Source organism: Eublepharis macularius, chromosome 9, assembly GCF_028583425.1.
Source record: "Eublepharis macularius isolate TG4126 chromosome 9, MPM_Emac_v1.0, whole genome shotgun sequence".
Classification (NCBI taxonomy): domain Eukaryota; kingdom Metazoa; phylum Chordata; class Lepidosauria; order Squamata; family Eublepharidae; genus Eublepharis; species Eublepharis macularius.
This window is the reverse complement of record NC_072798.1, coordinates 75078062-75104912: the sequence shown is the minus strand read 5'-3', so window position 1 is coordinate 75104912 and position 26851 is coordinate 75078062. Positions and strand designations below refer to the sequence as shown.

General features: G+C 41.6%; 1 protein-coding gene across 2 annotated transcripts in view; it reads right to left on the bottom strand.

Moving 5' to 3' along the window:
- Positions 1 to 5142: 5142 nt before the first annotated feature.
- The window catches only part of ZNF277 (zinc finger protein 277), a 47507-nt gene continuing 25798 nt past the window's right edge, over positions 5143 to 26851 (bottom strand). The window contains exons 4-12 of one of the 2 annotated variants that reach the window (XM_054989183.1): positions 26694 to 26776; positions 23662 to 23753; positions 21057 to 21167; positions 18264 to 18396; positions 12092 to 12159; positions 9857 to 9953; positions 8335 to 8377; positions 7080 to 7254; positions 5143 to 5486 (exon numbers count right to left, since the gene is read on the bottom strand). In XM_054989183.1, the coding sequence (XP_054845158.1) occupies positions 5294 to 5486; positions 7080 to 7254; positions 8335 to 8377; positions 9857 to 9953; positions 12092 to 12159; positions 18264 to 18396; positions 21057 to 21167; positions 23662 to 23753; positions 26694 to 26776 (995 nt within the window). In that variant the 3' untranslated portion in view covers positions 5143 to 5293. The remainder of the gene's footprint in view (positions 5487 to 7079; positions 7255 to 8334; positions 8378 to 9856; positions 9954 to 12091; positions 12160 to 18263; positions 18397 to 21056; positions 21168 to 23661; positions 23754 to 26693; positions 26777 to 26851) is intronic. The other variant, XM_054989184.1, reaches the window with a different exon arrangement.

Here is a 26851-nt window from a genome sequence, read left to right as displayed (position 1 = left end):
CTAATCGCCTTCTTTGAATTCACACCTCAAGGTCGGGGGGATCATAATTTCCTGCTTTTATTTATATTTAAATGTCAATAGTCCCAACTGCAATTAGAGGGGTTTTAGTCCTTTGACACAGTTGCACATTCTTTTCCTTAATTTTACTTTCTGAAGTACATTTCTGAGTTTACTTTGTCTCCTAAAACTCTCTTGCTACTAAATTATATCCAAAATCAAATTAAATGACTCATGAAACTGCATAAGGCATTTTCTATATAGCTGTCAATGGCATCTTTTGGAAATCCCAAGGAGGAAGCAGCATTCAAAAGAACTGCGCTATGGCTGAGGCCTCTCCCCGTATTGTAAAAAACAACAGTGGAAAAGTTAGCCCTTATCTTCAAAATCATAAGTGATGATATACTGGATACAAATAAATACCACTAATGCTTAGTTCATCATTTGGTTGTTTGGTCAAAGATAAACAAGATTGAACTCTTCAGGCAGAGATATACTGTGCAAGAGGTTAATTGTTACAATTAAAATTCTAGTATTCACAACCATTTACATGTATAGGATTGGAATCTGCACCTTTAGGCTAAGTTTTGCAAGAAGGTGGTTTTTAGAAAGTTTAAAATTTACATAATATATCTTATTATGCATTGACTTAGTACTAACCCCAGGCTGAGCAAAACCCCTCAACCTGTCAAGAAAGGGGGCTGAACGGCAAAAGAAAACATGGTGCATGGAGCCTTACATTGTAAGCAAGCACATTACAGTTGATGTAGTTCATAAGTTCAGAGCAGAAATCTGAATTTATAGTTTCGGTGTTTTAGGTGCATGAGAGTAAGAGCCAGTTTGGTGTAGTGGTTAAGAGTGGCAGGACTCCAATCAGGAGAGCCAGGTTTTATTCCCCACTCCTCCGTTTGAAGCCAGCTGGGTGACCTTGGGTTAGTCACAGCTCTCTCAAAGCTCTCTCAGCCCCACCCACCTCACAGGGTGATTGTCCTGAGGATAATAATAACACACTTTGTAAACCGCTCTGACTGGGCATTAAGTTGCCATGAAGGGTGGTATATAAATCAAATATTATGATTCTCTTAAATGGATTTTTAAAAAGCTTAGAATATAAACATGAAAGAGGCATGATAAGAATTTTTAGTCTACAGTAGAGATCTTCAGCTTACTCCCCCATTGCAAAAGATTTGGGAGTAAAAAAACACCTTGGTAGGACAGAAGCAGAAGAGAGAAAACAGGGCCCTGGAATAGCTAGAAAAAGCAAGTAGTATAATCTGGTACATATCACGGCTGTACTGTACCTTCAGGAAAACAAGTTGTATCATGTCTTGCCCTTTATGCTAATATGAGATTAGATAGAGAAGGAATACACACCCCTCAAGTTTAAACTTTTATGACACATCAGTCAACTCTTATCTTTTATTTTGACCTCAGCCTAAAGTTTGTAAAGTTATACTAGTGTTTAATTCAATTAGTGTACATAGGATTGCACTGCATGTGCCTTTTAGGACTGTTGTATAGTAGCTGCTACATGAACTAATCTTCTGTTTTTGCTTCTTTAGGAGATCATAGTTCAACTATGGGGTCAATCAGAGTGGGTCTTGGCCAAGCCAACTTTCCCCTTACTATGCAATTACATTTCCACCACTGAAAGACAGGCCTACAACTGTCTAAACCTGTATTTTTGCAGCCTTTCCAAAATTTGGGGGTTCCATCACCAACTGAAGGATGACGCCCTCCCATTTGTAGGCAGTTGTGTTCTTTTGTTATACGAAATGGGAATCACCGTGACCAGATTCAAAGCTGCATTTAAAGTAGGGCTCTTTTGTCTTGGTAAGAAAACAGAATGACCATACAGAATAGGAACTATTCTGGAGATGAGATGCAGAAACAAAGTCCATCTCTCTACCAATGCTGGCATTTGTACACTATATACTAGTGGACCATAGATAGTTGTGGATGGTAGAGCGGAAAGAGACCCTGTGTCAGGGACTCACCACTAGGTTGCTCTTTCCTTTCGTCTCAGAAGCTTCCTAGTTGAAGCAACGGTAAAATGAGTACCCAGTTTCCTGGGGGTAAAGTGTAGATGACTGGGGAAGGCAATGGCAAACCACCCCGTAACAAGAGTCTGCCAAGAAAACGTCGTGATGTGACGTCCCCCCATGGGTCAGTAATGCCTCGGTGCTTGCATAGGGGACTACTACCTTTACCTTTTATTCTGGAGCAATCATTCCATTGTATGAGTGAGACCTTATTTCAGATGCACAAGACCACGCTGGTGCTGTGTGTTCCTCGTGCACAGAAGACAAGCTTCTGTCCTTTTTGCATTAAACAATTTTTAGCTGAACAGCTTTTATGGAGCTGCACATTGTTAGATATGGGGAGTGAAAGCCCTGAATTAATCCACCTGCTCAACTCCAGAGTTAAGCTCCTTGCTGAGGGGCAGCCTTTGCAGCAATGTGCCACAGACCTCTTGGTGATTGTTGAAGCATTGTTCTTTTTTTGTGAAGCCTTCACCTATCGCCTTCCCGGCAGCAAGAAGCATTTTATCTATTTTTGACACTGCAGTAGTTATGAAGCCGGCTCCAGCTTTGAAAGGAAGGCACATTCATTCTGAAACATTCTATTCTGATACCTCCTGTCATGTTTTCTACATGTTCCTGAAAATTCAAATTGGCAGCTTCCCCGCACTGTGGGGGTGCAACGAAAACAATCTCTGAAGTACATTTTTTAGCCTGCACATTCCTACGATACGATTTGTGACATGCCATTTGCAGCACTTTCTTCAGAAGATGCCAACAAGGGATGTTAACATGATGGCCTGAAATATTCCCCCCCGCCCCTTACTCCTTTTCAATGTACAGTCTAATGGAGAATTCCACAAAGCTTGCACACTATCTTGATTTTTCTTTGGTAAGAGTTTTGGTTCTGGGTTTCACTTTGGAGCTGCGAGTACCTGCAATCTCACTTTGCAGGAGCGTGCTATCAGCTCATGCAGAAATTCAAGATCCGGCATTGACTTTTTAGCACTTCTCAGATTTTTACTGATTTCATTGCCATGTAACCATTTTACAGAACGCCCTACATCCTCCCAAATCCTCTACAGAGGACAAAACGAGACACGGGGAAGGGCCAAGGGAAGTAACAGCAGAGCAACAGCAAATTTTTCACAACTGTATCATTTATTAAACATGATCTTTACCTATTAGGAATGCAAATCATTTAGCCAGGATTGGATATGGACACTTCTATCTTCCACACCTTCAAAAGGAAACCCTGTTACCAAAGACATGGCCAATCCAGGCCTTGGAGAAGGTGGTCAGGTGCCATCTAGCTGCTACTATGACTTTGGTGGCCAAAATTGAACTCAGAATGCACAAACTGTGCTTGTTCTCAAACAGCCATCCAGAGTCAGGCTACAGCAGTACTAAAACCCTAGATTCCATTTTGCTTGTTCAACAAGAGAGTTGTGAGCTAGTTGCCGAGGGGATGAAGTGAAGGAGGGGCGAAACACTGAGTTGATATGTGGACAGTTCTTGGGTCTGCACACCTATCAGATTAGTCTGTCATGATGTCCAACATATCTGTATGTGTTTAATATTTTTTAAGTTGAGGCTGCTGCAGAATCACCTCATCTGCTATTCCCTTTGTGTCTCAGTGCTTTAGGTGGCCACAGGCACCCCTCCTTTCCGCCATTTCTCTTTGCTCTCTCTGAAATCTTTTCTATTTGGTTTTCCCCTGAAGTATATTTTCTAATATTACCTGCTGTTGTGGAAACTCCCCCAACATTCTTTGCCTTCCACTAGTTGGCAGTGGTCTAGGACGGCCAGGGCTCCATCTCACTGACCAGACCACACACAACTAGGAACAGGTTCTCGTTACCCGGCCAGGAAGGGACCCTGTCAGCAGCTCTGCCTTCACAATCTCTGTATCCAAATGAACTAATAGAGTGAAGAAGCCAACCAGACACATGAATTTGTCCCAGGAAGCAAGCCAGCACAGAACACTAGTGTCAAAGTGAATTTTCTACTCTAAATTTTAAGAACTCACATTAAACAACAGTTTGGACCTGAATAGAAACTGTGGATCCAGCTCCAAGCCATGATACACACTGAGGTGAGAAGCATACCCTGCATATGGTATGCGATCCACAAAACTGTAGGGATTGTTTTATTGAACAAGTTCCAACAAAGAGTTATCTTTTTCATCTTAACATCAATAATCAAGCTACCAGCTCTGTAGGTAGGATGGAGGGAGAGCAGCTGGTAGTGGGGGTTCACAATAGGAAATGTGTTCATGCAGTTCTGGAAGAAATTTGTAGGTTGCTGGGTATGTGGTTAAAGACCAGATGTTCCAAGACGGGACTTTTAGAAAGTCAAGAGGAGCTGGAGAGCATCTGGTTTGGGACCATTCACCCTTTTGGAGGCTTCTGGCACTGACAGCCATTTAAGGAGATGCAAAACAAACATGCAACAAAATATCAGGAGTCATAGTATTGGACTAGGTCTAGGACACCCTGGTTTGAATCCCCCCTCTGCCATGGACGCTTGCGCCTTGTGACCTTGGGCCAGTCACACACAGTCAGCCTAAAGTACCTCAGAGGTTTGTTGTGAGGATAAAATGGAGAACAATGCAAGCTGCATTGGGAAGAAAGACAGGATACAAATGAAGCAAACAAATAAATATGTTGTTAGGAAATCAGTAGTGTTACATTTGAGTTCTTTAAGAACTTTGGAGTGTTTGCTATTCAGGCCCAAATTCAACGAGGTTGTCAATGCAACCCTAAACCGAGTTACAACCTACTAAACGCACTGATGTCTGCTTAGGATCACACTGTCAGCCTGTCAACAACTATTGGGCATAATGGTTAAAACAGAACCTCCATGTTTTGAGATGGCATGTGACTGAGTGCCAATTGCAGGGGGGCAAAAGCTGGGGAAGCAGCAGCTTCACGCCTTCCTTGCAAGCTTTCTGGGAGCTCTGAGTTTACAGCTGTGGAAAGCAGAATTCTGGCACAAGCGGATCTTCGGTCTGATCCGGCAGAGCTCCTTTGTTCTTAGTAATCATGATGTGTTTCTGACGGGCAAACCAATGATCTATCTATCACTATCTAAAAACAAACTGCAGCTGTAAGAACACTCCATGTTGGTTTAAAACGCTTATTTTATTTGAACCTCCCCCTGCGTAAGCTGCTCCACAACAACCGCAAATTCCTATTGCACGAGTCAGTTACTAAATCAGATGTTGCTCTGCAAGGCCATTGCTCATATAATTAAGGGGCAGGATTTCCTTAACGTCAAGGCTCTCCATTACTCCTCCCCTCTCGAAGAAGTTGGTTCAACACACTGTTTCGTTTCAGAGCCTCGACATTAGACATATCTTCACTAATGACAGGCACATCCTCTTTCCGTTGCCCAGCTGCCAGTTCATCCTCGCTGTCTGAGAGTGTACAGAGAAGAGTATCATTTTCATAAGTAGGAAAGTAATACCTGAAAGGAAGCAGACAAGGGAATAAAATACTGCTATACCCGGGAGACACTTTTCGGCAGCAAGATGCCATGCTGTAGGGTCATGCGAGGGAGTATTATAACCTTGTGTGTGGGGCCAATCACAAGGGAAAGACCCAGATGATCGCCCCACCCCCCGCGTATTTGGAATATTCTCACACACACCATAGCAATATGAGATTCTGCCACAGAGAAGTAGTCCCCTCACAAGAGAAATAAACACGGCCACAGTCTTCAGTATACCATATAATCAATGTACATTATCATTAGAAATTCTGGCAGAAGTTTACATGCTGTTCATGGCAGTAGCTGATTATATAATACTTCAGGGTCTGTCAGGACTCACAATTTGCACTTGAAAGGATCCTGCAGGGAATGCTTAGTCATTATCGCGTGAGTCCTAGATGACAGAGCCCCATACAACAGAATTGTTTATGGCAGGGGTTGGGCCAATCATGTAGCATTCATAGCCACCATGTACTGTGGGCTAGACGGCAGCTAAATTTTCTTGATTTATTTGGATATAGCCCTGCAAATTCCATGCCATGACTAATGGGCATATTGCATGAAACGCTATATGCCACAGCCACGTCTCGACCAATTATAAGAGACACAGCAGTCTGTGCCACGGCCTTTTTAGTGCACATGGCTATGAAGCATTGTGGAAAGCACAAATGGGGTCTGAACAACAAGGCCAGAGAATACGAAGTCCGGGTCCCAGTAATTCCACTACTGCCATGAGCTCAGTAGGGGGGCTTGGGTAAGCCTCTCAGCTCCAGCTCCCCAGCTGTATTGTGAGGACAATAATATTTATTTATTTCGATTTCTATTCCGCCCTCCCCACATTGGCAGGCTCAGGGTGGATTACATTTATACACATTAAAATTTCAGTTAAAACACAATAAATACAATATAAATATTTAAAAATACAATATACAAAGCGGCACTAAAATAATTCAGATTAAACCACTTCCACCATTGAAGATAATTAAGCATTTAAAATTTCTTTGGAGGTGGATGTTCTGATAGGGAGGGCTCCGTTCTATTCTATTCGGCTGGCAGGGGCCTGACCCAGCATCAACCATATGCCTGGCGGAACAGCTCCATCTTACAGGCCCGGCGGAACGATAACAGATCCTGCTGGGCCCTTGTCTCATTAGACAGAGCATTCCACCAGGTTGGAGCCAGGACTGAAAAGGCACTGGCCCTGGTCAATGCTAGGCAGGCCTCCTTGGGGCCAGGGACCATTAATAGTTGTTTTTCAGTAGATCGAAGCATCCTCTGGGGCACATACGAGGAGAGGCGGTCCTGAAGGTACACAGGTCCCAATCCGCATAGGTCTTTATAGGTTAATACCAAACAAATCTAGGTTAATACCAAAATAATACCACTAACTTGTTCACTGCTTCAAGTGGAGCCCTAATCTGTATTGATATGCACAGTTGTTGTTGTTATTATTATTAACATTAATATTATTATTGGAAACTATCAGACGTTGACACACGGAGGAAAGGTGGTATAAATGTGCTAGACGGACCCATATGATGCTGACGAAAAACACACACACACACTTACTGCGGCTGATCCCACACGGATCTGGCTGGCAGCAACGGGATGTGTTTGGTCTCTTCCATATGCCTGGTCAATTCTTTCTTGAATTGGAATTTGTTCTGGCAACTGTAACATCGACACTGGTGGACTTCCCTTCTGACAAAGTTCACCAATTTCACTTGCTGATAGAAATTCAGACCTAGCCAACGAACAGTTTAAGTAAAAATAAATAATCCTGAAAACACATAACCCTAAACAGGACTATTAGGACAAAAAGTTCTTAAAGGGTCCTATGAATATGAAAACTGTAAGCCAAGCAATAGGGACTAGGCAAGCAGAGTCACCTCAGAGCTTACTTACACAGTACATTGGGAGTTCTGTGTGCAAAGTTCCCAGAATTCTTTATAACTTCCTGAGTACACCGAGGTCCAGTTTGGATCTGGACTGTGGTGCAAGGGGAGGCTTCTGACTCTCACTGCTCCTGCCCCAGTAGTCACAACTATTTCCCTCCTCATTTCCAAAACTCATGAGAGCTTGGGAAACCTTATTTGGCACACGGGGCTTGCCATACTGTCTTTAATGACTCGCAGGCGTAGAGTTATCAACTACCTGCACAATCCTGTCCTTTTAACAGAGGTGCAATTGGATATTATTTATCAAGCAATGTTATTTAGCTCTATGCAATGAAAACCACCTGCTGCATTTCCCCACACATTGTTAGAGGGAAAAGACATTTCCTCCAGGCCTGTTGGCAACCCTACTCATACACTACTAGAGGGAAAGAAACAGCTGCTTTGGCTCTTAAGTGGAGCATCATGTTGCCTAATTATGGAGCCAGCCATAGAACTGAACATAAAGGTAGTAATACAGCTTAGTTAAAAAACAAAGGGTGCTCAAATACACAGCTACGCAGCAGCACATTTGATATATTTTAATCACTATTATGCTGAGAAAGAGACCGAAAAGGACTTTTGTTTTATCTCTGTTAGAATGATGGCATGATTTCCACAGAGGCAACCTGCAGAGGCAATCGAAAGGAAAAATCCAAGATTTATAGAGGAAATGGAATTTCAAAATCTCCTTGCTATAATGGCTTCATGAAAAACACTGGAACCAGCCAGTACTACATTTTGACATTCCACAGAGGTCAGAATTGCTATAAAAGTTTTAAAAATTGAAGATTTCAGAGTCATATAGGTTGCTTTATGGCTCCCTATTTCCATAAAGCCATAATTCCAACAGTAGCACATGTCAAAAATGCAGTCTAAGTTTTACTCACCACAGTCAGACTTTATTTTTAGTAGGTCAAATCCATGAGCCTCCTATGGGTGAGGAAGGGAAAAAATCCTCATTACCAAAACTTCTAATTTTTCAAGTTAATGTCGACTAAGGTTTATAAATACTGGACATGACCCAATATTGGGGCCGTATACACTGTGTGTAGAGGGGAAACAGGAACAAGTGTGTACATGGAGTATGACTTCACTTCCTCCTTCCCACTGCAGTCCACAATGCCCAAGTAACATTTCAGGGGAATGTTTTGGGCTACAACAGGAACGGGGCGATGACAAAGTTTCTACTGATGGAAATCCTTCCATCAGTAGATGGAAAAATCTGTGGAATCCAAACCACTGAGTCTATGTAGTCCAGTACTATTTAGCTTGAGGTCTTTCCCAGTCCTGCTCTTTGAAAGCTATAAACTGGGGACACCAGGACACCTGCATAGGGCCTTCTGCAGCCAAAAGGGACGTCCTGTCAATGAGCCTTGGCAACCTGAACAAATGCATAAGTTGCTAAACATTATCCAAGCTTTGGTAAAAAAAAGGTCTGCAAATCTGCTAATGGTGGAAGATAACAGCCCTGCTGCCCAGCCCCTCGTCACTATTATGTTTGTGAAAATTGGTTTTTGTATAACATGATTTTTAAATTAAACAGAGCAGACCTACCAATATTTCCCTACAAAAAATGAAGGTGGCGTAAAAGGGGCTAACAATGGATGGAGAGAGGGATGAAGGAATGTGGGCTGCAGAGCAAGTTAGTGCAATTATGGCTGAGACCCAGGGAGAAGGGAAAGTGGGAATAGCACCAAGCTCTTTTTAACAAAAGTGATGTTTCTTTTTGACCACTTCCTCTCTCTCTGAACCAGAGATCAGCATCTCTCCATAGTATACAAAATACTGCACCTTCACACATTCATTTCTACAAAGGCAGCCCATAAATCATGGTACCAAGCTTTAGTTTGGCTATTTCTAGAAGCTGTACGTTAATAGCTGGAAAATGTAAGCACCTCTGCCAAATTCTGCCAGCAGGAAAGGATTTTTCCAATTTTGTGAGATTAGTTATTTCCGTCACAAGGATAAGCTCTTAGGACCTCTTTGGTGTCCCCTGGAATTTGCCCTCAAGTATTTGGTACATATCCAATAACAACTATATTGAAAAGGCAATTGAAATCTCCAAAAAACAGACTAACTTATCTCTTTACTCTGTGACAAGAGAGACTGCTACAGGATTATTCTCACATCAGATGAGTTGTACTTCCTAAAATATATTCATATCTCCAGCTTAACACTGGCCATCTTATGTCTCCAGAGCTTATAGAGTACTTTTTTTGTTTTATCAAACAGTCTGACAGACTGACAGTCTATTTTTCCATTGTCCTGACACAACAAACTCAGAAGTCCAAAGTTGAATATGGGTTTATTGTCTGCTGTGGGTTTACTGTTTGGTAAGCAACGCTTCTTGTGGTAAAACGGCATCCTCCATATTTTCCAAAGCGAGATCTTAGTGTAAATGCCTCCTACCTCCATATGAACATACAGTTTTTCCGTAGTGTCTGTTTGCTTCTCACAAAAAAGGCAGACTGCACAAACAGGATGTTCTTCCCAACCAGACCAGTCTCTATAAATAAGGAGGTATCAATGAATATGCCTCAATTTTAATTGAGGTTTGGGGGTTGCTTCTGAAAAATGAAAAGAAGCTACTGATATGAGACAAAGTACCTATTTAATTTACATACATTTAATGAGGATTAACCTGCTTGGTTTTAAATAGAACCGTGCCTGTGTAGACCTATAGTGCATTCAGTTATGGCAAAATATTGGGTGGTTGTCTTGAGAAATAAGCTGAAATGAGGAAAAATCTTCAGAAGCAGAAAAAGAGGGGCTTCCTTTCAGTAATTTTGGGGGTTGCTATGAAAGGGCTTGCTGATTGGTTGTAACATGGCCCATCAGACCAATAAAGGAAGTACTACCCTTAATCCAAAAGGGCTTCATGGGTCCTTGACTAAGAGCTAAACTACAAGAGAGGAATTACATGAGGATGTGCACGTGAAGGGAGTCGCAATGTTAGCTGGGAAGCTGAGTTTTAAAAGACAGATCAGAAGGCTCTGTCAATTTCCCCTCTCTACAGAGCAAGCAAAGATCCCTCCTCAGACAGTTTATTTCCTCTTCGCCTCCCAGAAGGGGAAGTGAAACTGACAGAGCTTTCAGGAGGCAAAGAGGAAATTAGCAAACCCTCTGAGGAGCAATCTTTCCTGGCTCTGTAGAGAGGGGAAATTGACAAAGCCTTCCGATCTGTCTTTTAAAACTCAGCTTCCCGGCTAACACTGTGACTCCTTTTACCTGCACAACCTCATGCAATCTATCTCTTGTAGCTTAGCTCTAAGTCAGCATGTAGGCAAATCTGATTGGTTATATAGTGCTGTTGTGGCATTATATGTTTACAGGCGGACTGGGATTACTTGAAAGGAAATCCAACAGGGAAAGCAATGCATGTATAAGTAGCCATGAAAAATATTTAGTTGGGGGTGGGGAAGGTATCCATATAATAATTAGATTGTACATGAAACCTACTAGAAGATGGTAATTTTATTTTAACTACTAAATGCATTTATATCTATTCATATATTTCAGATGAGACAGGTATGGAATGAGCATGCCGGCAAAAAACAAAACCAATTCTTCCTTTGGAAAAGTCCTACAGCACACTGAAGCCTTTGATACTATACAATTCCACACCAGCCTGCATATAATCTAAGTGATGCACACATCGCTCACAAAAAAACCTCCAAGTGTGACAGAGATGCTCTCTCCCTGTTATTCCGTCTTGACCAATATTTAGTAAGTCAGAAAATTATTTATTGCTGCATCTAGGGTATGGATATGAGAGTGCTAAATTTTAAGGAACAGTTACAAGTAGTAATATTCTCAGCTCTGTCTTGAAAATGTAAGATGGAACTTAATCTCCACAGAGGATTTCTCTATCAGCTCACTCAGAGAATGGTCTCTGTAGTGATCGAAACCACTAGCTATTGGCCATGCTCTGACATAGCATCTAGAAAAGCAACGGTCTTCCATTCTTGGCAGTCTAGTTTCCCCTCATACCGTATTTTTTCCCAAAAATTGCTCATTACTTTAAATGAAGGTCCAAAGAAGGTTTAAATGCTGTGAAATGTTATGAGGTACATGTTTTGAGGTAAAACCCCTTTAGACTTCAAAGTGGACACAGTGCAGATTGGTGAAAGTTCACCAGTTTTACTGTACCCCCTTTCCCTCGGGCCTACGGAGATTCCTGTCCCTCAGCCTCCTGTACAGAGATATACAGAAGCCGTAGGACCAATACACACTCATACATTACTGCCAGTACACCAACAACAAGATGTGAAGGAGCAGGAATCTAATGGAACTTGTTGGACTAGGATGCAGGTTTGCTTCTCCACTCAGCCATGGAAGTTGGGTGACCTTGGGCCAGCCACACAGTCTCAGCCTAACCTACCTCACAGGGCTGTTGTTATGAGGATAAGTGGAAGTGGGCAGGATGCTGTTGTAAGGGGCTTTGGATCCTCACATGGGAGAAAAAGCAGGGTATAAATACATACAAAAATGCATCTGTAACCTTTCCAAGGGGAAGGGGCAATGAAATCATCAGCATATTTGTTCTTATTGTTGTGATTTTCAACCCCATGAACCAAGCCTGGAAGGTAGACTTCCCAATTTCCTAACACTGCTGTATGTTAAAAAGAGAAACAAAATTATTACTCTTCTTGGTTGTCTAACAGTTCCCGATCGTCTTCAGACTGAACTTCTTCCCAGGACTTTCCAAATTCCTGAAAGGGGGGGGGGGCAGAAAAAAAATGGCTTATGAATATTGCTTACATCAGGGCCAGCCGGAGAGGTACCCTTACTTCAGCTTTAGGTCTTGAGCCATTTACATTTCCCCAATAAAGTCAAAGGAATTTTCATAACAGGGCTTTGTAAAAGATTTCTACAATCTGCAAGGAAGCAGAATGGCACAGCTAAGTTGTTTCCCTTGGAAGAGACAAGTATGCATTACATTAATAGCCATACAGGAAGCATTCATCAGAAGTGTAAAATACACAGAATTTCAGGCTTGACCTCATAACCCCCACGGCTGTTTTATTATATAACCCTGAAGAAGTAGCTTCATATCTTAAGTTTACACTTCACATCATTTCTGGGAAAATCAGACTTCCAAGCAGAGATTGACATTACAAATATATATGGCATCTAGCGACTCACTGATTTTTTAATTTTCAGTTGCAGATGCAAATCCCCACAACAGTCTGAATTGGCTGATTTGGCGGTATACTTTTTAAAAACAAACCAAAACAAATAGGGAGGCCTGGTCTGAGTTGAAAAGGGCTGGAAGACAACCCCCCCCCCCCAAAACTCAGCACTTTCTAGGGCCAAGAAACAGCCAACTGCTGCTGTGCCTACCAAGTTTTTAACTAAGTGTAAGAGTCAATATAAAATCCAGCATTAGGATGGACTCCTTTGATGTTCTGACTGCCAGCTGAGGCTCTGGATTGGCCTGATCATCAAAGATGAGGCTATTTTTTATACAGTCTTCAGGCAATGTCAGATTCTGAAGAAAGGAAACACCAATTATGTTTTAAGGGTTCTGGAACAAAGGGGAAATCTTTTTAAAGTAACCAATGCTTTCTGAAAATAAGACAACAGTTGGCTGCTCCAGTACTAAGCATCACAGTATTTCAGTATTTCAAAGCTTTCCCATAATGTAAGCTATTACCTAATGAGACACTTGAGGAAATTATCAGTCACATTAACATAGCTTGCCCTTGTTTCTTACAAAAGTATCAGATCAAAAGCAGAGGGGAGGACAATTAAAATGTGAAGCACTGCACCTCCGTTGAGTCACAAATACAAGACGCTGATGCTGGCAGCACGGTTTTTATGACAAGTGAAAAATAAAAGAAGTCCGTAATACAGTCTAATCAGAGGTTTCAAAGCTGTTTCAAATCATCAGGTAAAGGGTGTACCAACGTACGCTGCTAGAATGGCCCGTAACAGATGTCATTATAGATTAGGGAATGAAAATCCTGTAATTAATTCAGAGAGACGTTACCCTCTCGGGTGTAAACTCTCTAAGTAGAGCAAGATTCATTAACATTACCAGGATAGTGAGATAATGCAAGGCAGTTGACACCCTTTTTGCTATATGTTCCCTCAAGTGTATCATGCTGTTTCCTATGGAAACAGTGGCTTCTAGCAAATTAGTTGCTAGCCCGTAATAAAAAAAAACCCTAACACTGAGAATAAAAGGTACCAAAAATGTCCCCTTCATGCATACTGTAACACTATCAACTTTTTCACAAGTTAAAAATAGGCAGGAGCGTCATTTTTGGTGCTTTAATTCTGTTAGTACTATCTAGGTACATTATATTACCACTGGAAGTCTTGCCAATAAAGAGCAGGTGGATTATAGCCATAAGACACCCGTGGCTCGTTTTTGCCTCTGCTAGAACTGAAATTCTTGACCACGAGGACCAGTTCACACAAGCAGCCTAGATTATCCAAGCAGTGTAACACCTGAGATATTTTAAGGGCCATACACTCTACCATGCCATGGGTATGATCTGGCATGTGAAGCTGGTGATGCAAGCAGGGCATAATGTCTAGGCAGAAAAAAAAAGAGAAGGGCAACAGCACTTCTGAAAAAGAATACGTTTGTGCTTGAAATGATCAACGGGAGTACTGCAACCAATCACTATCAATGTTTCTAGCACCATTTTGAGCTGTATGCACAAACTCCAGTTCTTTTTACAGGTTATACATAAAACGGGAGAGGAGGCATAAGCCTGAAGATCACATTTGTGACTCATCAGGCAGATAAAACACAGTTAAGATGCCTATATATTGGGCCTTGAAGTATATAACAATTACTGTGCTCTTGAACCCATGGAACAGGGCCTTCGTTTGGGTCACAGAGCTGTAGCTCCTAGGTCACAAGCCATGGCGAAGCTGCCTTATTTCTTTGCTGCATTTTGGACGGACATGCCGCCACTCTGCATGCATAGTGAGTGATGGCCCTACACCTCCAGTTGCTCTTTGCATGAAAGCTGAGAAGGACAGCAGGTTGATGAGGTCAGGTCATTAAGTGGTGGAAAGGATATCTCCAAGGCTCTAGCTCTTGGCTTATTCCTCGCTATGGCGTACTTCCTGGTGCTCAGCTTGTAGTTCTTCTCAGCTTATTAGTCTGCTTCTCACCATCCAGGAGACACCAGTGAGGTCATAACTCTGGCCCCCTCTTCTTGTCATGTGGTTATGGCTTAATGGGTCACAGACTTATAACTTAACGAGTCCTCGTTCTGCCACTGAGGGGCTAAAGGTGGTTCCTGGGTCTTGAAAGGATTGAGTCTAACACAAGGCAGGTCAGTGAAAGCACGACACAGACAAAGCTATCTCAAAATAAATTGATACACCGACCTTATAAACTACAAGGGATTAAGCAATTCACGGAGCCACACTGTAGAAAATTGGCAATGCCAAGGCCTATGATGTTTACAGTACCATAGATATTCTTCCACTGATATTTTACAATATTTAGTTTTGTAATAAAAGTTGTTATATGGCAATAGAAGACAAAACACAGCATTTGGGAAATCCTATGTGGTTTCTAAGGCCTGGTTTGTGACTCTGAATGCTTCAGGGTCTGTAATAATGCATGATAAAGATTACACATCTGTCTTTTCAATTATGTCAGTCTCCACTCAGTGGAAGAGAAAGGAAGGATTTTAACAGCAGTTGGAAAACTAATAAAGCTCAGAGCTGCTTGCCTGCCTCAGCAACGTCAGTTCCACATTGTCTTATGTAGTGCAGTTCTAAGGAGAATTACACCATTCTTTGCACATTGACTCCAAAGGGCTGAGAAGAGTGTAAATCTGCAGAGGACTACACTAGAACTAGGGCTATGCAATCTGCACCTGGTATTTGAGGAGAAAGCAGGATTTTTGTTGATCTGGCTAAACCTGGCTTTCCCAAATCAAATCAGAGAATCTGGAATCTGATCTGGGAACTCGGATCCAGACTCTTGGATAAACCTGTGTGAATGTGGGAAACGTGGCTTCAGCCTCTAGCTGGCTTCTTTTTGGGCTTCTCCCGCTTTTTTCCCCCAGAGAGCAGGGGGAGGAGGGATGGGGGGGTGAGGCAGAGGCAGGAAGGAGGGGAGTAAGACAGGGAGGTGGGAGTGACTGGCCAATGCGTGCAGGAGCTCTCCTTGTCTGCCAGGCTTCTGTGAATGACACTGGTTCAGTTGGGCTAAGCTGCAACAGTGTCTCTTGCTTCAGTTTGGTTTGGTGTAATTCTCTGTTTTGACATGATTCTCTGGTTTGATGTTGGTCCCTTTGATTCACTTTGGGTAATTCCATCATTCCCTTGCTTCAGTTTGGTTCTGTTGGGCTTCCTCTTGCATTTGGAAGTGTGCCTTTGGTTACTGGAAGCCATGTACTTGTGTTTCTGCCCAAGAGCGTGCGTGGAAACTTTTCCTCCAGGAAACAAGAGAGTGGCTGGAGGTGCCTTTTCAGGGGCTTGCAGAATTGGACACCGGGATCCAATCATCCTGAAACTTGGGCTGTCTTTAGATGACAGTCAGGAGTAGGTTCTCTGCAAATTTGGAGGACTTTCTTTAAAGAATGCCACCTCCAGCCCCCCGGATAGCTTTCCCCATAGGGAATAATGGTTGGATAAATCCAGGATTTTCTGATCTGTCTTAAATAGTTCAGGGAATCTTTCCCAGATTTCAGGAATTTTTTTTGAGATCCCTGAAACCTGGATCTGGATTTCCTGGATTTGAAGGGGGGCAAGAAACAGGAAAACCAGAAAGAAGGGAAAACAGGGCACCAGTATATCTAGTTCTTATGTAGTGAGCGTGGTTTGTCATATTATGTTGCTAAAGCAGTAAGAACAGCTGAAATTGCCTCTTCTTCTAGATTCCAATCAAAGCAGTTATGCTTTTTCTAACCAAAATAATCCAATACTATCTAGAATCAAGCCTACCTGCCACACCAAAGGGGCAGCTAGTGGTAAAAGGAAGGTACTGTTTGGCCAAAGAGGCAGTCCCTGAAGCTTGCTGCAATATTAGCCCGGTATGCATGACCCCTCCACAAGTGGACTGAATATAGAGAGAGGATGGGGGCACAAACACACCAGCCTTGCCTCCATGTGATTGCTGGCTCGTGAGTATAGCACCTATGTGCAGAGGCAATGTCCATTGGAGACAGTGATCACAGAAAGGGCGCATAGGTGACACACTCATGGGCAGACAATATGGTGGTGGCAGGGCCAGTATGCTCATGCCCACTCCCCCTCTCAGCACATTCAGTTAATGTGCGGAAAGGACATGCGCACAGGTCTATTGTGTGCAAGTGGGCTGGTTCAAATCTTAATGTCATGTAATGTAATAATAAGCAACCAAAAGTCATTTTAGAAGTTTATGTACAATCTTCATTATGGGAAATGTTTAAGAACATCTGTGTTAATTTAATGGAAAAGACAGACACGTGACTGAATTCAAACACACATACCCCAAAGGGCAACTGCATCCGGCCTGAAAATACTAAATTGTTGTCAGGATCCAAAGCAGAGCAAGATAATAATACTGACTGCACTGATATTTTGATTCAACAGTGATGAAAACTTGTCAAAGCTACTTCTCTGCCATTCAGTACTGCTTGGTCAAGCTCAGTTCTGAAAACAGCTGGAATGAGCACTACATCGTTCATGTGTATCTTATCAAACCTTACAAATTAAATCTGCTAACAACCCACACCTATCACATCCATGTCTGAAGGCTTACATCCCATATTAAAATAGAGATTCAACTATAATGACACCATGATGGAAGTCTTTAGCATTGGGCTATATTACCATGCTGCTCTCTGCCCACCATTCACAACATTCAAGCACTTATCAAGTCCATTAGCAACTCAGGTTTGTCAGGCTTTTCTATCTCCTTGTCACACTGAAACTCCAGTGTGCTGTTCCATGCACTGGTCATGCTGAATATACCAGAGGCAGAAAGAGAGAGAGTGCCTTTTCTAACAGTTCTTTGGAGTTGTCTGGAGCTGCTGGTATTTGGTGAAAGAACTGAGGGGAAAGGAAGTGAGATTAATAGATCCCTTCTCCTCTCTCTCGCTCACATTCTCACTCTCAGTTCTTCAACCAAGTGGTCATAGTTGTGGGATGAGTAGTTCTTTGCAGAGATCCCTAAGATACCTTTCCCAGCCAACAGAACAAGGACAGAAGTGTCTCATGAGGCTGCACAACCATTTGACAAAAGATAGCTCCCCTCAGTCAGAATGGAGCCTTTTACAAGTTCAGTATGGCAGACAGAATCAGGCCTAGTAAGCCACAAGTGCTTCTGCACAGCTGGGGTGGATTGGGCAGGAAGAAAGTTGCTCAGATTTTTGCTTTCAAGGTCATACTGCGTTCTCAGTTTCTCCCCACCCTTCCCAGTGAAATACAATAGTTCCTGAGGTAAATCTAACAAGCCAATTTCTGAAGTGCCCCTCATTTGAATTTACATTTTTTGTCCAAATAGTGGTTCAAAATGATTTCAGATAAGGTACAAGCTAGTCAAAGTGCTTAAGTACCACTGACATGAACTAGAGAAAGCACACTTTTACCTATTCTATTTAAATCAATGAAACTTAAAAAATGATCAGGCTTGGTTGGATCACACCAGTAGGGGGTTAAATCCCACCAGCTTTTCCACTTGTGAAAGAAGAAGTAGGGATTTGGGGACCTCATGGGAACAAACGCCATGATGAAGGAGAGCTTCTACAAAGAAGGGAAAGGGCCAGATTGAATGGAAACTGAGTAAAAAAGCTAGTAGGATCCAACCAGCCATTTGCAATTCATTAGTCCACAGTTAATGTATACAACTTCTTACCAGGTAATTAATAACATAAAATTTGTCATATTCTCTGTTTTTGGCATTGATTTTGCGATGTTGCTTCTTTCTCATGTGATCTTTGAGTGTGTTCTTATCTCGAAAGATTTTTTCACAGTATAAACACTGCAAACTGAGAAAAAATAAACAGATTATGAAGGGATTATGGGAACTACAGTAAGTAGCCATTTAATTATTTACATCAACTCTAACAAAAGCCATTCATTTTAAGAGAGACGCCAAAGGATAATGAGGTATCTAGCAAGACTGGAGGATTATCCATGAACTGAATTAAAAAGCAATAAAATAGGAAAGTATTTGAGGTGAATATATTCTTTTAGAAGAAGCAGAGAGAGAGAGAACATGTAAGTAAAGGGGGAAAACAGATGAGTTGGAAGGTCAAATTTTCTTTGTGGTTGGCTGGACGTGTCAAATTTATGAGTTTTGAACTATTTGATTTACATATATGCAACTATTTTTAGCACTATCTGCCTATTATTTGATATAATAAATAATTTCTTCAAAAAATCTGGATTATCCAAGCCCACAAATCACAGTATATAACCCCCTTCACAACTTCAGGAAATGGATATGTATAGAATTTAAAAGAAATCCTTATTTCAAGGCAGAAAGCTGCTACCAGCTTGATAGGCTGAACTTTTGCTCGTGGCATCATGTAGTATGAGGATAGGAACGACCTTGAATTTTGAGAAGTCACTCACTTAACATGTAGAACATTACTTAAACTGCTGCTTATTGAATAAGTATTACAGTGTGGAAGAATATCAAGAATCTCATTAATTCATGCCAGAGATTCCTTTGGGCGGTGTCTCTCTGCCTAGCATTAATATAGCGGCACTCGAAGAGACTCTTCTATAAATCTGATTCTGTTGCTGGGTCACAGGATGGTTTGAGGCACTATGAAGATTCGAACATAAATCTAACTGAATTGAATTTATAGCACACCACTAAAATGCAGGCATATTGTATTAGCCAATAAAAAAGGGTTGCTCTTTAACCAGTCAGCACACACTCACAAGAAAAAGTGTTTTCTACAATCATGGTCTCAAAGTGACCACTGATAGGTCAGAAACTGCCCCCTGAACTGCAAAATTCAGATTTAGTGAGTGTTTTGCTATTTGCCTACTTTATTGAGCTACTGATTTGGTGTAAGGCAACTTCATATTATAACAATACCAACAACAACAACAACAGTGTGCTTATATACTGCCCTTCTGGACAGATTAGTGTAACACTCAGAGCAGTGAACAAAGTCAGTATTATTATCCCTAGAGACGAAGGGGGGTTCCTCCCACTACAAACACAAAGATAAGGAGGACGAAGCCTCTTGGAGGAAACTAAAGGGATATAGTGCCTTATACAGAAGTTATAGTTTAATCTAAAGCGCAAAAGTGCAAAAAATATATTTACAACTTGTAAGCTAAATACAAAATAATTTACTCAGCTATTCAAAGCATACAGAAGAGATATTTATAACAACAGCACTGGTGAGACTAACTCATAATATCAAATGCAATGTTTATGCATATAATAATGAGGACTTTGTTTTTGAAAAGTTTTTTTTCTTCTTTCTTTCAGGTTGTCGGGTATATATAGAAAAGTTCAACCTCAAACTCCCTTTGTGCAGGGGACATAAAGAGTCAATAACGTTTGCAGTTTTCAAACGTGCATAATCATTTCTTTACACAGATGTAATCATATCGTAAGTAGATAGGTCAAGGATGGAATGGAGCTGATGGGCATGAGCCAGCAATATAATCCCGTTTTGTGTGAAAACACTTTGTCTCAGGCTCTTGGTAGCACGACAATTTAATCATAGCAAGACTTCAAAATTCATCACCCAGTGTAGCAATTTTCGACGGAAGTTACCCTCATTATTATATGCATAAACATTAGTATTATTATCCCTACAATATAGCTGGGGAGTTGGGGCTGAGAGGAGGGGCTTACCCAAGGCCACCTGCAAAGTGCGTGGCAGTAACGGAAGCTGAACCAGCAGAGTGCTGGCTTGGAGCCCAGCCATTTAACCATTATGCTACAGCAGCTTCATATGCCATATGATAAAAGCGGCTTCCTATGTCCATTTCCTTCAAAGCAGCATCCTTTCCATTCTGACTGATGGGAAAGACATTTGGAAAATAATTCAGGGAGCTACAACGCTCCAGCCTTTGCAATTGTCCTCCTCACATGGGAGAGTTATGGGATGAGGATTTTAAGAAGAGACTATAAAGGTGAGGGCGATGTTTCTAGAGCTCCCCACATCTGTATTCAATGTCTTCTCCCCTGTAGTTCCCACATTTCCTCAGAACAGGTAAATAACAAACCCACTCAGAATAGATAAATTGGTAGATATTCCAAACCAATTTGAAATGAGCCCCTCTTTTAAAATTTGAATTCTTATATACACAGCAGATATAAAAAGCTTTTAAAAACTAACACAGAAATGGGAAGAAAGAAGCAAGGTAGACTGCCTCTTCTCTTCACAGCTCCTCTCCATAAGATGACATCCATTTTGCCCAAGATCTGGCTTGAACAGGGCCAAACTTAGGCTTCACCAGCACCAGGTTAATATGTTCCACTTACCCTCTTTTTCTTCTCAGTACAAAAAGGGCCCTATCCTTTCAAATTCCCCAAGATTCCCCTCAGCCTTTCTTCTTCTCCTGTCATTTTAATTGGGTCAAAAAGGAATCTGGACCATGGAGCTGCAGGTACTTGACTCAGAGGGCTATACATCTCTTTCTGAGGTTGGAAGTAAAATAGACTGCTATATACCTGTCTAGTTTCTTCTGTAAAACATCCAAAAACTCCTTGCAGTTTACAATGTTATCTGGTAGCCCAATATTGAATGCATGATCATTCGCCATGTGATTGAGAAGGACTGACCTATAAAAAAATTACAAGTAGATCTTTAGATACACACTTTAGGAAGCTTTGCAAAGCGCTTTTGGGGATACTGCTGGTATTTTAAATTAAGGAACATGACTAAAAATAAATGTGGTATTTTCCTTTGCAAATAGGGGTTTTCTTCATGAGGGATACCGCAAGAAGAAAGTCTTCCTGATGCATGAAAAGTATGTATCTGAAGCTGCTCTATCTACATGTTAAATGCGTTTAAAAGATAAAAATTAAGTAACTGCTTTGAGGGAAAAATGCTTGCAGAAAATCTGAATTTCAGCCCTATAAAAACAGCACTGAATAAGTAACAGCAATGTTTGCTTTGCTAGCGGCAAAGTGGTTTTGCGTGACTGAAGTGGAAAATTTAAATTTCACCCTTATTGCTCAGTTGCATTTCACTAGTTTCCCTGCATGTTTAAAACCAATTATTAATTTTGACCAATATTGTCATTACAGACCAAGGGCACCATTTTGGATTCCAACAAGGTAGAAGCAAGATTTTAAAAAACATATATACCTGTTAAAGACTATTGCGAAGTTCACAACACAGGAGAAAAAGGCACTTCTATACCTATAGCATACATGCAAATCCATTTTAGCGTTAAATACAACACTCATTCATGGTGTAGAACCAGAAATATACAAGCCTCCGAACAATAATCACTTAGTATTAGGACAGGGGAGATTCCCCCTCCCTCCAGTCACTTTCAATTTCATTTATTTACTTAATTTTAGTTTACAAAATTTATACCCTGCCTTTCTGCCCTTATAGGGGCTACCAGACAATGAACAAATTAAAACATAATAAAGCCTGTGTGGCAGAGTGGTTTGAGTGACAGATTAGGATCTTGGTGACCCAGGTTCGGTCCCTGCTGTGCCATGGAAGCTCACTTGATGACCATGGGCCAGTCAGACTCTCACACTAACCTTCCTCACAGGGTTTATAGTGGGGGGGAAATGGAGAAGAGAATGATGTAAGCCACTTTGGGTCCTCAATGGGGGGAAAGGCAAGGTATTAATGAAGTAAAATAAATCTTTTAAAAACCCATTACAACCAACAAGCAACACATCATTAAAACAATTAAAACCAGGGTTAAAACACATACAAAAAACATAAAAATGGACAATTAAAACATTTTGCAGAACATCACTTGCTCCAAGTGAATACATATGTGGGGTACCTTACAATGTTCCTTTCTTTAAATCATTACATTTAATCACAGGTATTGGAGGAACACGCTACATGCAAACCTCCCCATATGTGTGGTCGCCATTTTGACTGAAAGAAGTAATGCGTGTTTTGTTAGCCTTAGTCTACATGTACCTGAACCCGCTGTTCTGATTCATGTGTACCAAAGTGAACATTCATATGTTGCCTCTTTCAGAAAAAATGGTGGCCACAAATATCAGGAGGACTGCATGAAGTATGTTCTCCCCATATGTGTGTTAAAACATAATTATTGAAAAGGGCTATGGTTTTCTTTTTATGTCACAGCCATACGTACCTTTCATTTTCCTAGCAGGGTGATCAGATAGATCTTCGAAAGTCATCCAAGCTATAAATAACTGAAATATGTTTTAAAACTTGTGGTTCGGATGGCTAGTAAGTGTTTATGACTGGGTGCGCCGACTGTTGCACTTGCATGTCATGACCTGTGGAGCTCTGCTGGCATCACAAGCCAACTCATCATGAGCATTGCTAACAGCAATGCAGCATTGGTCAGCATCGCTATGGTAACAAGAGCTGCAACTGACAGATACCCTGTATTAGCATCATGCAAAGCTGCTGTGTGACACAGAGCTGAGTGGGGGGAAATGGAAGAAGCACAGACAGCCGTTGCTAACCAGTCCTGCAAATAGAAGTTACTAGTTCATTCAAAGCATTGGCTTGGGTTCTGCTGAAAATTTCCACTGGCAGAAGAATTTCCAGCAGGAGAGCATGACTCCTCCCCACACCCCACAGTCCCAAATGCCTTATGAAATGTTACTCCTGGGGGACTGGGGACCCCCACGAACAGCACAAGTGGGGTGTCTGCAGGGAGAGGAAGGAATCAGCAAAAATCACACAGCGAAGTTTGTCACAGGAATTAATCCATTGACAAGTCCAGCTGCCCATGCATTCCTCAGTTATTTATTGCCTAGAATGAAAGCAAATGAATCTTTAATGAAAGGAAAGGAAACCAGCCTTAACAAACTTGTCTGATCACTTGGAGGTAATTCTTATTCACCACTGAGGCAACCTGCTATATAGTCACTGGATCTATACGGAATCTCAAAGCCACATTTGTGGCTAGGCTGGCACACTTCCAACATTGTTTATGATGGGATGGCAACCAACAGGCAGTACAATGTATAATCTACTTACTAGGCACCAAATGCTGCTGCAGCCATAGTAGTATTGGCTTTGTAACCACCCTTCTTTGCCTGCACTAGTAGGGTTTGGATGGTCATAAGAATGAACTGTACAATGTTCAACACTAACCTGTTTCCAGTGAATTCTTTATCACAGAACATGCAGATCCCACAGAAGTCTGTATCATATCTTTCTCGGTGCTGTTGCTCCAGAACTTCCCGCTGTTGTTGAACCACAAAATGCATAATTACATTCATTTCCTTTTCTGAAAATGGTATGGTAGGATTATTCCAATCTTTTTTACATTTATTCCAATCTATTTTACATTGTGTCTTATTATTAGCTAATGGATAATAGTGAAAACAGGCTCTTGATTCATTTGAAAACATGACTTTTTCTCTGAATATTCACTTCAAGTATTCCCACAGCTTGAGGGGGAAGAAACAGACAAAACGAAAAGCTGGTCTAACCTAGTGCATTTTCAACCTTCTCCCCCTCCTCCCCAAAGGGGGCCTTAAAATAGTTAAGATATGGCTGACATACAACCTGAGGGACTCAAAATGCAATCCTAAGTAAAGTTTCGCCTTTCTATACCTATTAACTTCAATGGATTTATAAGGCTATAACTCTGTTTAGGCACTATCAATCTGCTAAGCACAGAATTGGTTTCTTTTGAATTCAACATAATTGTCAGTGCTTTCTTCAGAAATAGGAGCGTCTCTGTGAACAAAGGAAATTTCTGTTTTAAATAATAATATAGGTTTAAACCTTAAAGGAAGGAAAGATATTTTTTCAAGTATTCCCACAGGTCTCCTGCAGTATTTCTTTTACAGCTTCTGTGTCTCTCTCTCAGGATTTTCTACCACAATTTAAATAAAAGCTACAATTTCCTGCTGAAGGCTCATAATATGTAGGTGCTGCATATTGCTTCAGGCAGGTGAAGTGAGATAAAGAACATCTAGATATATGCTTTCCATAAGAGAGACTGAAGAAATCATTTATACTTTATATTTAAGCAGGGCTCATTTCGAGGGGGAACGCACAGGAACGCAGTTCCGGCAGTTCCCCAAAGAGGTCACATGTCAGGGGGCCCCACCCACCTGACTCTTGGCCATTTTGGGCCTGTTTCGGTCTGGATTGGGGCCGAAACGGCCTGGATCGGGCCTCTGACGGGTGGTGGATCACTCTCCTACTCATCAGTGGCCCAATCCTGGCCATTTTGGGCCCCTTTTCAGCCATTTTCAGCCCCTTTTGCCATTTTGGGCCCAATTTTGGCCCTGAATGACCAGGATTGGGTCCAAAACAGCCAGAATAAGTGATGTCAGGTGGTGTGGCATATGCAAATCAGTTATACTAATGACACACTTATGGTGATGGCAAGAGGCGTGGCATATGCTAATGAGTTATGCTAATGAGTTATGCTAATGAGTTCCTCCAGCTCTTTTTCTATGAAATGGCCCCTGCATTTAAGTAATGTGAGAGGCCCAAGAATGGAGCTGGGGGGAGACGACAGAAGCTCACTGGGTGATTTTGGGCAGTTGCTCTCTCTCTTCCTCACAGGATTGCGGTGAGGCCCAAACTGAAGAAAACAGAACCACATATCCCTCTCCGCCAGTTCCTTGGAGGAATGGTGGGGTGTAAACATTAAATAAATAATATATTTAATTTCCCTGTTAATCCAGAGAAGACAAATCTGATGAAAACTTTAAAGCACTCCTGACTGAAATACTATACAAATCAAGTGTAATGGTATTAATTAGTTTCTCGAAACACCACTTTCCTCCATGCAGCTCAAAGTTCATACATGATTTTCTCTTCTCAGAACACTCCTGTAAAAGAGGTTGGGCAAAGACAGTGACTAGTCCAATGGACTTTTGTAACTGAATGAAAATTTGAACTTGGCTTCCTCCAACACACTAACCACAAAACAACACTGACTCTTAAGGTGAGCACCAGGTGAGGAAAATTGTTTTGTTGTCCAAGGTTACGAGTATGTCCTCCTATCTTTAAGGTTCCAATTTCCTTTATCCTCAGAAATCTTTTAACACCTTGAGTGGGGTATAGGCAGCTAATCAAAACACAGAACTGTTGCTGCTATGGCTACTGCCTCCCTCACATCACACAGCAGAGACTCTATCTTCTGAAGTGCTACCAATGCCAACCTTTTCTTCTCCGTAAGATTTCAGATGTTGGTCCAGCATCTGCTTCTTCTAGAAGAAACTGGATATCCTATTGGAACCACATTCAGGGGGCATTTAAATGTGTGATTCATGCCCACGGACTGCAAAACAAGTGAAGACTTGTATATGTGAAAGAGCACACGCCATGGAACTTCGCTGCCATTTTGTATCTCAAATACTGCACCTGGAAATAACCAACTGATAAACTGCTGCAATTCCTATTTTGCAGAAAGAGAATGGAACTTGAAAAATTCTCTCTCAAGTACTGACCCCAGCAAGGTAAGATATGAACTTGGGGATGGGCTGTGCGGCTCTGTGGAAGGCATCTCCAGAAGATTCCAAGCTCAGTATCTAGCATTTCCAGCTAAGGACTTTTAAGAGATGGGAAATACCTTTCTCTGGCTGACACCCTGGAGAGCTGCTGCCAGCAGATAATATAGAAGACCTGATCCAGTATAAGGCAGATTTTGTGGTTTGAATCCAATCAGAGAATTTCCGCAGACGTGAAGGGGAAGTAGCAGGGCTGTGATTTTTGCTAGTTCCCCCATTGTACTACAGAGTCCTTCGCATGCTATTCCTGGGGAGGTGGGTCCCTCGTCCCGCAGAACCAGCATTTTGAGGGGCAGTTTGAGCAACAGTGGGAGGCACAGAAGTTACGCTCTTTGGATGAAAATCTTTTCCGTCTGTGGAAGTCACTGGTGGGTCCAAGCCCATATGTTCACATATGTTTCCCTTTACATATTCTTTTAAAACTGATGCACTGGGGAAAAAAACACATTGAGGGGATGTAAAACTACTCCAAGCACTCTTACAAAGTAGAAAGCCTCAATGAACTCACTGGGATATTCTTTTAAGTCACCATGATTACTATTGGACTGGATAGAGAAACTACTGTTGAAGTAGGCAATCTGGGAATTCAATGATTTATTTGTGCAGTACATTTCATGATCTCAGTGTATTCACAAAAAAGAAATTCCTTACCAGTCTCTGCTGCTGGAGCTTCTCTCTCAGTGCTCTGTCTTCAGGTAAAGCATCACACAGAAGAAAATAATTGTCCTGTTCCTCTGTTAAAAGATTATGTCTATGTCAAGAAAACACTTGCCACTTTGGTACACACACACGTTATGTTAAACTTTTAT